Raw genomic sequence first — 13,735 nt, forward strand, 5'->3', positions numbered from 1 at the left:
GCAAGCTCTTTATATATGTTGGTTATTAAACTCTTATCTGATGTTTGGCATGTAAATATCTTCTGCCATTCTGTGAGGGGTCTCTTGGTTTGGGTAGCTGTTTCTTTTGCTGTGAAGAAGCTTTTCAATTTGATGTAGTCCCATAGATTTATATTTGCCTTAGTCTTCTTTGTAATTGGATTTGTTTCATTGAAAATGTCTTTAAAATTTATGTGGAAAAGAGTTCTGCCAATATTTTCCTCTAAGTATTTGATAGTTTGTGGTCTAACATCCAAGTCCTTGATTCACTTGGAATTTACTTTTGTATTTGGTGAAATACAGTGATTCAGTTTCATTCTTCTGCATGTTTCAACCCATTGTTTCCAACACCATTTGTTGAAGAGACTCTGCTTTCCCCATTTCATAGTCTGGGCACCTTTGTCAAAGAATAGATGTCCATAGGTGTGGGGGCTCACTTCTGGGCTCTCAATTCTATTCCACTGGTCAGTGTGTCTGTTCATGTTCCAGTACCAAGCAGTTTTGATGACAATAGCCCTATAATACAATTTGAGATCTGGGAGTGTTATGCCTCCGGTTCTGTTCTTTTTTCTCAAGATTGTTTTGGCAATTCTAGGTCTTTTCTGGTTCCAGATAAACATTTGTAGCATTTGTTCTATTCTCCTAAAAAATGTGCTTGGGATTTTGATGGGGATAGCATTAAATTTGTAGATGGCTCTGGGTAATATATTCATTTTGATGATGTTAATTCTTCCAACCCATGAACATGGAATATCTTTCCACTTCTTTGTGTCTTTTTCAATTTCTTTGAGTAGTGACTCATAATTTTCAGTATACAAGTCTTTCACTTCTTTGGTTAGGTTTACTCCTAGATATTTTATTGTTTTTGTTGCTATAGAAAAAGGAACTGATTTCTGGATTTCAATTTCTTCTAACTTAGTGTTTGCATAGAGGAATGCCACTGACTTTTGAATGTTAATTTTATAGCCTGACACATTACTGTATTGCCTGATGATTTCCAAAAGCCTCTTGCTGGATTCCTTAGGTTTTTCCATGTATACTATCATGTCATCTGCAAATAAGGAGAGTTTGACTTCTCTTCCAATCTGTATGCCTTTAATTCCTTGCTCCTGCCTAATTGCTATGGCAAGAACTTCCAACACTATATTGAATAGTAACGGTGATAGTGGGCAGCCCTGTCTAGTACCTGATCTGAGTGGAAATGCTTCCAGTTTTTCACCATTGAGTATGATGTTGGCTATAGGTTTGCTATATATAGACTCCACTATCTTGAGCAATTTTCCATCTATTCCCATTTTTTGTAGTGTTTTGATCATAAAGGGATGTTGGATTTTCTCAAAGGCTTTCTCTGCATCTATTGATTTGACCATGTGGTTTTTGGTCTTGCTTTTGTTGATGTGGTGGATCACATTGATTGATTTACGTATATTAAACCAACCTTGCATGTCTGGGATAAACCCTACTTGGTCATGATGAACAATCTTTTTGATATACTGCTGTATCCTTTTGGCTAGCATTTTGTTCAATATTTTCGCATCTATGTTCATCAGAGATATTGGTCTGTAGTTTTCTTTTTTGGTTGTGTCCCTGTCTGCTTTTGGTATCAGGGTGATGTTGGCTTCATAGAAGCTGGCAGGGAGTATTCCAGTGTCTTCAATCTTCTGGAAGACTTTTAAAAGTAGAGGTATTAGTTCTTCTTTGAAGGTTTTGTAGAATTCATTTGGTCCAGGACTTTTATTTTTGGGGAGATTTTTGATAACTGTTTCAATTTCATTAGCTGTGATGGGCCTGTTCATGTTATCCACTTCCTCTTTACTTAGTTTTGGAAGTTGGTAGGTATCTAGGAAATCGTCCATTTCTTCCAGGTTCTCTAGCTTGGTGGCATATAGTTGTTCATAGAATCCTCGCATGATATGTTTAATTTCTGCGGTGTCTGTTGTGATATCTCCTCTTTCATTTACTATCCGATTTATTTGGGTCTTCTCCCTTTTTTTTTTTTTTTGGAGTCTGGCTAAAGGTTTGTTGATTTTGTTTACTCTTTCGAAGAACCAACATTTACTTTCGTTGATCTTTTGTATGGTTTTCCTATTCTCAATGTTATTTATTTCTGCCCTAACTTTAGTGATTTCTGTCCTTCTGGTTGCTTTAGGGTTCCTTTGTTGTTCTTCTTCTAGGTATTTAAGATGTGCAATCAGGCTATTTATTTGTGCTTTTTCTTGTTTCCTAATGTCTGCTTGTATAGCTATGAACTTCCCTCTTAGGACTGCTTTAGTTGTGTCCCAAATATTTTGATAGCTTGTGTCTTCATTTTCATTGAACTCTCGAAACATTTTGATTTCTTCCTTGATTTCCTCTTTGACCCAGAAGTTGTTAAGAAGTGTACTGTTGAGCTTCCACATTTTGGGACTGTTTAAACAATCTGTTCTGCTTCATATCTTAATGCTTTTTAAGACACCAAGTTGCAGATTCTACCATGACACCAACCTGAATTCCCTGGGCAGATGACCTCATTAATATGTCCTGGAACCCCACCTCCTGAGAGCCCTGCCCTACTAGTGAAAGACAGAAACAGGCTGGGGGTATGGATCCACCTGTCAACACCCATGTCCAGTGGAGAAATAATTACAAAAGCCAGACCTTCCCCCTTCTGCACCCCATAAAGATCTTTGGTTCATATTCCCAGAAGGATAAACAATAGGAAAGCTTCCAATGGTGAGGATAGGATACGGAACTCTGGTGGTGGGAATTATATGGAATTGTACCCCTCTTACTCCACAATCTTGTCAATCATTATGTTATTAATAAAACAAACAAATAGACAAACAAATCTGTAGGACATTGTTAAAAGAAATAGGACACACAGAAATGGAAGAACACTCCTTATTCCTGGATTGGAAGAATAAACATTAAAATAGCAATTCTACCAAAAGCAATCTATAATTTCTTTTCTCTTCCATTCTCTCTCTCTCTTTTGCAATCTACAATTTCAGTGTGGTTCCTATCAGAATTTTTCAAACAAACTGAACAGCTGGTCCAAAAATTTCTGTGGAACCTGAGAAAGCCATGAATAGCCAAAGCACTTCTGAGAAAGAAAAAAAAAAAAAAGAAAGAAAGATATGAAAGTTTCATAGATAAGGACTCGTTTAGAAAACATCTTGAGTTTGAACTCAGAAAGCTAATCATGAAGAGAATCCAAGACACCAAACTGCACAAATAAGGAATACAGAACAAACAAAAATAAGGAATACAGAACCCCAAAGGGAAATTCTAGAATTAAAGGAAACTCTGGACAGCATGAAGACCAAAGAGGTCTAGTATCCAGAGTAATTTCGCTTAAGGATAGACTAGCAGAGGTAGATGATAAAGTCATCAAGCTGTCAAAGTGCAAAGCTGCGGAAGAAAAAAAGATTTACAAAAAGTAAAGCAATTTTCTGTAAAATAGCAGGCTCCTTGAAAAGAAAAAAAAAAAAAGAAAGTTATTGGAGTGCATGATGATGAAGTAAAGAGGAGCATATTTAAATAAATTATTGAAGATTTTCCACACCCAAGCAAGGGTTAAATATATAGAGGAAGCTAAACAGAACTTAACAGCACAACTACTGAACCCCAAACACCCAAAGCCAAGACACATGATAGCAACACTTTCCAAAACTAATGACAAGGAAGAAATATTGCAGGCTGCAAGAGAAAGGAGTAAGCTGACATACAGAAGAGCCATCAGGCAGGCTCCCACTAGATTGCTGAACATAAAGCCAAGAAGCAAGAAGGGAATGGAATGACATTTACAGTAGTAAGAGATATCCTACCAACCTTTCCTTCAAGTCTGGAGGAAAAATCAAAAGCTTCCAAACATACAGAAACTGAAGGACTATCACCATCAATCCTGTCTTGCAAGAATTATTGAAAGTAGTCCTCCAGAAAAGAACTAAAGTAACTAACTCCAAATGAGGAAAATCTGTGGTATCATAGAAATGGGAACTCAAACAACAGCAACAAAAGGAGTAAACATCTAAGAAAAGAAAGGGCAGAATGGTTAAGAGTGATATGACTAGTGGTGAACCAAGGCCAACTATCAAAGATGAAGACATCAGAACAGAAACTCTTAAATCTCTATTTTTGCTTCACCTTCACTGGAAACAGAAGTAAAAATGTTGGGAGGGATAGGTCATGAAGAGACATATGAATATGGAATGACTCCACATGTAGGTAGAACTGGGGAGACTGGGTTAGAAAGGGAGAACTCAGGATGAAACTTAGACTGAGTGTGGTGTATTGCACCAAAACAATGGACACTGGGGAAGGAATGGGACAGGTCTTAGAGGAGTGGTTTGGGATCCTTGATGAGAGGGAATAAGAGTATGTAGCAGACACCTGTTACACAGAACTGGGAAACCATAAGCATTTATAAGCAAATGTGCTGTAATTCATTACCACCCCCATAAGAAAATTTTTAAAAATTACCTAAAAACTCACCAATTTACAATTGTGGTTTCGTAAGTAACTCACCTAGCCAATAGTGGATGCAGACAGGCATGATCAGTGGATGGAAAAGGAGTGAGGGAGGGTACTCTGGAGACTTAAGATGCCATGCTCATAATGAGAGCTGGCACCATTTTGGTACTTAAAAAAAAAAAGAGTACATGGTCTGATGAAGGGAGTGAGCTTTGGGGGGCCTTATCCTGAACTCAGGGATGTCAAGATATTTAACTGTCCACACGGATAATCAGGACTTAAGGCAAAAATCTGACTGAGAATGTATCTTAAATGATAACTAACTGCCTAGGAAAATAAATACTGCTTTTTCTCTGGACACTAGGTGAAAGGAATTCTCCCTCACTGTTAACCGACAGAGGGTGGAACTACAGCAGGGAGACTTTATATTGATAGACACTAAACCAGTCTGGCCACACAGGATAAAATCTCCCCTTCTCCAAAATATAAATGGAAATGCAATACCTACTGCCTCTTGCAGACACAACAACAAAATCCACACTAAATCCAGAAACTGAGAAATACATAGCTATGACTAAAACTCCAAATGATCAGATAGACACAGATCTGGAAAAAGTGAGAGAGTTCAGAAGAAACACATTATGAAATCAATTCAAGAAACTAAACATACAGACAGATTCAAGAACTCAGAAATTATTTGACCAAAGAATTACAAAGTACAGAAAAACAAACAAAAAAACTCCGTCAGAGCTATAGGGTGTGATGGACACTTTGAATGCAGTTCAGGCTGAAGTAAAAGGCTTCAAAATTAGAGTAACTTAGGTGGAAGAGAGAATATCAACATTAGAAGACACAAACACCACACTCTGAATTTAAAATTGTTGGAGGGGAAAGACTTAGGAAAAACGAAGCACTCCTTGGTGAAATAGCAGACTCCATAGGAACAACAAAATGTCAGTTATTGGGATCCCTGAGGAAGGAGAGGGAGAGAAGAGCAGAGAATATATTCAAAGAAATTATAGCAGAAATTTTTCCATACATGAACAATGTTCAAAACTTAGAAATATAAGAAGTTTAACATGCATCTAAACAGAGAGAGTTGGAGATGATTATGCTTAATGAAATCAGTAAAGAGATAAAAGGCAACAACTGAATGGTTCACTCATATGCGGAACCTAGAGATTCAATACACATGAACTTGGGGGTTGGGGGGAAAAGCAAAGAAAATGGGAAGGAACCACTGTTTCTAAGACTTGTGACAACTGGTGGTTATCTCTGGTAGTTGAGGATGGGTACACAGAACTTTGGTGATGGGTGTGGTGTGTATACTCTGTAATTCTACAATACTGTAACCCACTATCACAAGCAAAAATCTAAAAACATTAAAAAGTATTTTGGGGGGAGTTGGGCAGTAGTGCAGCGGCTTAAGTTCATGTGGCACAAAGCACAAGGGCCACAGTAAGGATCCTAGTTTGAGCTCCTGGCTCCCCAACTGCAGGGGAGTCATTTCACAAGGAGTAAAACAGGTCCCCCATCTTCCCCTCCTCTCTCCATTTCTCGCTATCCTATCCAACAACAACAATAGCAATAACAATAACAATAACTACAACAATAAAAAACAAGGGCAACAAAAGTGAAAAATAAATATATATATATACATATATATATATTTAAGTATTTTGTTTGCTTATGGGAGCTTAAATGAAGGTTTCTTTGCAATGTGTAGAATTTCCCTTCTGTTTCTGGTCACAAGACTGAAAGCCTCACAGCTTGTATAATGCAACCATTTGAGTTGTGCTTTTAACTTGGACTAGTCTTAACTCAAGGAAAATAGCTTCTATATTAATTGAATATTAAGGACATATATTTGTAGTATTGAAGTCTTACCTCTAAAGTCTGACTAGCTCTTGGAAATGAGTGCTCATCAGTCTGGAGCACTGTTGCCTGAGAAGGAGCCTGCAACAGAGTACCAGAAGAGCTAACAAAAGTCTAAAAACAAAAGTTTGTCTATTAAACACAAGCAAAATTTAAATATCACTAAAGTATTACCTGAGAGGAACTTGCATATACTGATTGATAAGTGATCACGTTTGATTAGGTAACTTATAGTGGATAGAGCATGGTCAGTGGAAGAGTTTTGTGTTCATTAAAAAAACTGCAGAGTCCAAGGTCTGGGAGATGGTAGAGTAGATTAAGCACTGGACTCTCAAGCATGCCCCAAGTTTGATCCCTGGCACCACATGTGCCAGAATGATGCTGTTTCTCACATCTCCACCCCCAGACCCATCTCAGTGATTAGAAACTAAATCTTAAGAACAGTTCTCTTATAGGTACTTAAGGAAGTGCTTTGAGTTCTGGAGTTCCTACACTGTGAGCATAGCAGACAGTTTAAAGAGTAAACAGAGATAATGATAATTTAGGTCATAATTAAGTTCAAAAATAACACCTGATATGTACACGTACATATTTATGTGCACTGCCCAGGGATTGACACTGGGAACTTGCAACCTCAGGCATGAGAATATTTTTCATAACCATTTTGATGATTCTGTTTTTAATTTTTTATTTTATACCAGAACACTGCTTAGTTCTGGCTTATGGTGGGGATGGGGATTGAACCTGGGACCTCAGAGCCTCAGACTTGAAAGACTTTTGCATAACCATTAGGCTGTCTCCCCAGCCCTTGATGATTTTTTAAAAAGTAAATAAGTGGGCTGGGAGTTAGTTCCTTGGTAGCATGTATACTTTACCATGCATGAAGACCAGGGTCTGAGTCAACTATATCAAAGCACCATGCCTGCCACCAGGGAAAGCTCCATTAACCATGTGGCAGTGGTGAGTGTGTTTCCTCTCTTTCTCTGTCTCTATTTGAAATTAAAAGGAGAAAAATGTCTTCTAGGAGTAGTATAATTGAGTATGTATGAGGCCCCAATGAGGTGGGGAGTAAATTGGCTTTGGTATATGATATATTTCTTTTTTCAAAGTATTTATTTTTTCCCTTTTGTTGCCCTTGTTATACTGTTGTAGTTATTATTGTTATTGTCATTGCTATCATTATTGTTGGATGGAACAGGGAGAAATGGAGAGAGGAGGGAAAACAAAGAGAACAGAAAGACACCTGCAGACCTGCTTCACCGCTTGTGAAGCGACTCCCCTGTAGGTGGGGAGACCCAAACTGGGATCCTTCCGACAGTCCTTTAGCTTTGCGTCAAGTGTGCTTAACCTGCTGTGCTACCACCTGACTCATATATGATATATTTCTAAAGTAAAGACACAATAAATTCATTGGCCTATGGTTTTGGAAGAGTTAAACCTTTTAAGGGTTTTTCAGTTTAATCTACTATTTCTGAACTGACAAATGAAAAAAGTTCAAAATAAAAAATGAGAAACAGGAACAAGAAAAATTGAGTAAGCAGGAAAGATGGGGCATTCCTTTTATTTATCAAATCCTACCACATCAAATCATACCAATAAAAAAATCCACTTATTCCAGTAAATATGAACACATCACATATGCAGAAAGGCAGAGTGAGTGAAAGAGACCACAGCACCAAAGCTCCCTACTATGTAGTAGGGACCAGGCTTGATTCAAGTGAGCTACTACACTAGCCCATTTACATATGTCTTATTCTGTTCCCAACAGAATGTAATAACTAAGAATCTCTGATTTTTAACTACTTAATCCAACATAACGAGTAAATAAAAAATCAGTGGCTGGGAGCCGGGCAGTAGCAAAGTGGGTTAAGCGCATGTGGCGTGAAGCGCAAGGACTGGTGTAAGAATCTCAGTTCAGGGGGGAGGTAAGATGGCGACAGCCTGAGAAGTCGCTAACAGCGAGTGCTCTGATAGCATCGTCGGCAAAGGTAGGATTTTCTGCCTTTAGCAGGCCAGTCAACAAGGGGGGAGCACCAAAGAAGTGATTACAGTTTAATTTGGGTTAACAATTAGAGCAAAGGGGACACGGACTAGCGGGGCTCCAGAATTCCCAGGCGGCGCCAGGCAAGGCGAGTGCGCCGGGCATTGTCCTCCGCCCGCCCGGGAAGGCGGCTCCTCCGCCGCCAGTTGCAGAGCGCGGCGGGCAGAGGACCCGGAGAGAGCACTTTAGCTCGGGGGCTGCCTCTTGGGAGTCGCTAGGGTCCACCGCGACCCTGAGGGTGGATCCAAAGACTTCTTGAGTATAGCTCTCATTGGATCAAAGGACTTGGAGCTAGTTTTCATTTTTGAGAAATCCTTTAAAAAAGTCTGGAGGGCGGGGTTTCCCAGAAGATGGCGCCCGGAGAAGCAGAAGCTGCTAGCCTTTGAGCTCCGGACACATCTCGTGTAAACAATAGGATTTTCTGCCTTTAGCAAGCCAGCCAATAAGGGGCCATAACGGTCATACCAAGGATGTTTCTATAACTTAATTTGGGTTAAGAATTAGAGTAGGGGAAAAAATTCTTTTTTCTTCCTTTTAATTTTCAAGCATACATCCTTCACGCCGCCCCCCCCCCCCCCCCCATAAGCAGTGCCTGGGACCAGCTACTAGCAGGATACCCCATACCACCAAACAGGGTTTTTTTTTTTTTTTTTTTTTAATTCACTGATACACATTTGGGAAGTTCCTCGCACTGCTCTTTAATTACAACTCTACTTCTTATCTTCTCCCTTTTCTCTCTCTTATCTCTCTCTATCTCTCTCTCTTTTTTTTTTTTTTTTTTAATCTTGTCATACACTTCTTTCTTCTTTGCCTTTCTGAATTTGTGAATTACTTTGGGGAAGAAATCTGACCCAGAGTGGACTCTCTATGTGTGTATCTCTGCTCTAGTTCCCTTTACACTCTTGTTACCCTTAGAATATACACTGGATAGTAGATTTGCATAACTGTCTATTCTTGCTATCCTCTCTTCCTTTTCTCTTTCTTCACTGGGATTTGGTTACTATTTTTTCACGGACTGGAGAAAATGTTTGGCTAACTGGTAACGATTAAACTCCTTCAATACTTACTTCAATTGCTACGGTTATTCCGGAGGTTGGTGAGTGCAATTGTCATAAAGGTATTTAGTACAGTGTTACTTGTGCTCAAAACACAACAACTGAGGAACAACAGAGCATTAAAAAAAAAAAAAAAAGAGAGAGAAACACATAAATTAAAAAAAAATGGGTAGATTAAAAACAAATAAAACTGCTACCCCAATGAATGAAGACAAGAGCCCAGAAGAAACCACAAATCAGTCAGAAGTAACCATAGATAAGAAAAGTATGCAAGCAATAATAAACTTATTAATCACAGAAATGAAAACAACATTGGAGGAAAGAAATGGCAGTATTAGGGAAACAACAGTTGAGACCCCCAAGGAAAATACCGATTATCTTGAGACAATTAGAGAACTGAAAGCTGAAATAGCTGTAATGAAGAAAGAAGCTGAGGCAAGGGAAAGCAGACTAACAGAAGCAGAAAACAGAATTAGTCAGACAGAGGATGAGTTAGAGAAAACTAAGAAAGAGGTGAAAGAGCTTAAAAAGAGATTGAGAGACACTGAAAACAACAACAGAGACATATGGGATGATCTCAAAAGAAGTAACATTCGTATAATTGGCCTGCCAGAGGAAGAAAGAGAGGAAGGGGAAGCAAACATCCTAGAGGAAATAATACAAGAAAATTTCCCAGACCTGAATAACAGAAAGGATATCAAGGTGCAAGAGGCCCAGAGAGTACCAAACAGAATCAACCCAGACCTGAAAACACCAAGACACATCATAGTCACAATGAGAAGAAGTAAGGATAAAGAAAGGATCCTAAAGGCTGCAAGAGAGAAACAAAAAGTCACATACAGGGGAAAACCCATAAGACTTTCTGCAGATTTTTCAACTCAAACTCTAAAAGCCAGAAGGGAGTGGCAAGATATCTATCGAGCCCTGAATGAAAAAGGGTTTCAACCAAGGATTATATATCCTGCTAGACTTTCATTCAAGCTAGATGGAGGGATCAAAACCTTCTTAGACAAACAACAGTTAAAGGAGGCAACTATCACCAAGCCGGCCCTGAAAGAGGTACTAAAAGACCTCTTATAAACAAGAACATCACTATAATACTTGTAAGATATCAGAGTAAACAAATTGTTTTTTAGAACAATGGCACTACAATACATTAAATCCATAATATCAGTAAATGTCAATGGCTTAAACTCACCCATCAAAAGGCACAGGGTGGGGGGATGGATCAGAAAACATAACCCAACCATATGCTGCTTGCAAGAATCCCATCTGTCACAACAAGATAAACACAGACTTAAAGTGAAAGGATAGAAAACTATCATACAGGCTAACGGTCCACAAAAAAGGGCAGGAACAGCCATTCTCATCTCAGACACGATAGATTTTAAATTAAATAAAGTAATAAAAGATAGGCAAGGACATTACATAATGATTAGAGGATCAATCAGCCAAGAAGACTTAACAATTATTAACATCTATGCACCCAACGAGGGACCATCTAAATACATTAAACACCTATTGAAAGAATTTCAAAAATACATCAATAGTAATACAATAATAGTGGGAGACTTCAATACCCCACTCTCACACTTAGACAGATCAACAAAGCAGAGAACCAATAAAGATACAAGAGAATTGAATGAAGAGATTGACAGACTAGACCTCTTGGACATTTTCAGACTCCTCCACCCCAAAAAACTGGAATACACCTTCTTTTCAAATCCACACAACACATACTCAAGGATAGACCACATGTTAGGCCACAAAGACAGCATCAATAAATTCAAGAGCATTGAAATCATCCCAAGTATCTTCTCAGACCACAGTGGAGTAAAACTAACTTTTAACAACAAACGGAAAATTATTAAAAGACCTAGAATTTGGAAACTAAACAACATGCTCCTTAAGAACCACTGGGTCAGACACTCACTCAAACAGGAAATTCAAATGTTCCTGGAAACTAATGAAAATGAAGACACAACCTATCAAAATATTTGGGACACAGCTAAAGCAGTACTGAGAGGGAAACTTATAGCTATACAATCACATATTAAACACCAAGAAGAAGCCCAAATGAACGAACTTACTACACACCTCAAGGACTTAGAGGAAGAGGAACAAAGGAACCCTAAAGCAACCAGAAGGACAGAAATCACTAAAGTTAGAGCAGAAATAAACAACATCGAAAATAAAAGAACCATACAAAAGATCAATGAAGCCAAATGTTGGTTCTTTGAAAGATTAAACAAAATTGACAAACCCCTAGCCAGACTCACCAAACAAAAAAGAGAGAAGACTCAAATTAATAGAATTGTAAACGATACAGGAGATATCACAACTGACACCACAGAAATCCAGAGAATTCTGCGAAACTTCTATAAAGAACTATATGCCACCAAGCTAGAGAATCTGGAAGAAATGGAACAATTCCTAGAAACCTATGCACTTCCAAAACTGAACCAAGAAGAACTACAAAATCTAAATGCACCAATCACAGACAAAGAAATTGAAACCGTTATTAAGAATCTCCCCAACAACAAAAGTCCTGGACCAGATGGCTTCACAAACGAATTCTACAAAACTTTCAGGAAACAGTTAATACCCATACTTCTTAAGCTATTCCATAAGATTGAAGAAACAGGAATACTCCCTTCCACCTTCTATGAAGCCAACATCACCCTGATACCAAAAGCTGATAGGGACAGAACAAAAAAGGAAAACTACAGACCAATATCTCTTATGAACATAGATGCCAAAATATTAAACAAGATCTTGGCCAACCGGATACAGCAACACATCAAAAAGATTGTTCATCATGACCAAGTGGGATTCATCCCAGGAATGCAAGGCTGGTTCAACATCCGTAAATCAATCAATGTCATTCATCACATCAATAAAAGCAAAGCCAAAAACCACATGATTATCTCAATAGATGCAGAGAAAGCCTTTGATAAAATCCAACACCCATTCATGCTCAAAACTCTACAAAAAATGGGAATAGATGGGAAATTCCTCAAGATAGTGGAGTCTATATATAGCAAACCTACAGCCAACATCATACTCAATGGAGAGAAGCTGAAAGCATTCCCCCTCAGATCAGGGACTAGACAGGGCTGCCCACTGTCACCGTTACTCTTCAACATAGTATTGGAAGTTCTTGCCATAGCAATCAGGCAAGAGAAAGAAATCAAAGGGATACAGATTGGAAGGGAAGAAGTCAAGCTCTCACTATTTGCAGATGATATGATAGTATACATAGAAAGACCTAAAGAATCCAGTAGAAAATTACTGGAAGTTGTTAGGCAATATAGCAAGGTATCAGGCTACAAAATCAATGTACAAAAATCAGTGGCATTTCTTTATGCAAACACTAAATCTGAAGAAGAAGACATCCAGAAATCACTCCCATTTACTGTTTCAGCAAAATCAATCAAATACCTAGGAATAAAGTTGACCAAAGAAGTGAAAGACTTGTATGCTGAAAACTATGAGTCGCTACTCAAGGAGATAGAAACTGATACCAAGAAATGGAAAGATATCCCATGCTCATGGATTGGAAGAATAAATATCATCAAAATGAACATTCTCCCCAGAGCCATATACAAATTCAATGCAATACCCATCAAAGTTCCACCAAGCTTCTTTAAGAGAATAGAACAAACACTACAATCATTTATCTGGAACCTGAAAACACCTAGAATTGCCAAAACCATCCTAAGGAAAAGAAACAGAAATGGAGGCATCACACTCCCAGACCTTAAACTATATTATAAAGCCATCATCATCAAAACAGCATGGTACTGGAACAAAAATAGGCACACAGACCAGTGGAACAGAATTGAAAGCCCAGAAGTAAATCCCAACACCTATGGGCATCTAATCTTTGATAAGGGGGCCCAAAGGATTAAATGGAAGAAGGAGGCTCTCTTCAATAAATGGTGCTGGGAAAACTGGGTTGAAACATGCAGAAGAATGAAATTGAACCACTTTATCTCACCAGAAACAAAAATCAATTCCAAATGGATCAAAGACCTAGATGTCAGACCAGAAACAATCAAATACTTAGAGGAAAACATTGGTAAAACACTTTCCCATCTACACCTCAAGGATATCTTTGATGAATCAAACCCAATTGCAAGGAAGACCAAAGCAGAAACAAACCAATGGGACTACATCAAATTGAAAAGCTTCTGCACATCCAAAGAAACTATTAAACAAACAGAGAGACCCCTCACAGAATGGGAGAAGATCTTCACATGCCAGACATCAGACAAGAAACTAATCACCAAAA

At 38.4% G+C, this 13,735-nt stretch overlaps 1 protein-coding gene across 7 annotated transcripts in view; it reads right to left on the minus strand.

The window, feature by feature from the left end:
- Positions 1–13,735, minus strand: part of CCDC66 (coiled-coil domain containing 66) — a 78,128-nt gene that overhangs the window by 38,190 nt on the left and 26,203 nt on the right. For 5 of the 7 annotated variants that reach the window (XM_060203087.1, XM_060203086.1, XM_060203084.1 and 2 more), the window contains one exon: positions 6,358–6,426. The exons of the other annotated variants lie outside the window; for them this stretch is intronic. In XM_060203087.1, the coding sequence (XP_060059070.1) occupies positions 6,358–6,426 (69 nt within the window). The remainder of the gene's footprint in view (positions 1–6,357; positions 6,427–13,735) is intronic. 7 annotated transcript variants of the gene reach the window in all.

The sequence above is a fragment of the Erinaceus europaeus genome, chromosome 12, assembly GCF_950295315.1.
Source record: "Erinaceus europaeus chromosome 12, mEriEur2.1, whole genome shotgun sequence".
Classification (NCBI taxonomy): domain Eukaryota; kingdom Metazoa; phylum Chordata; class Mammalia; order Eulipotyphla; family Erinaceidae; genus Erinaceus; species Erinaceus europaeus.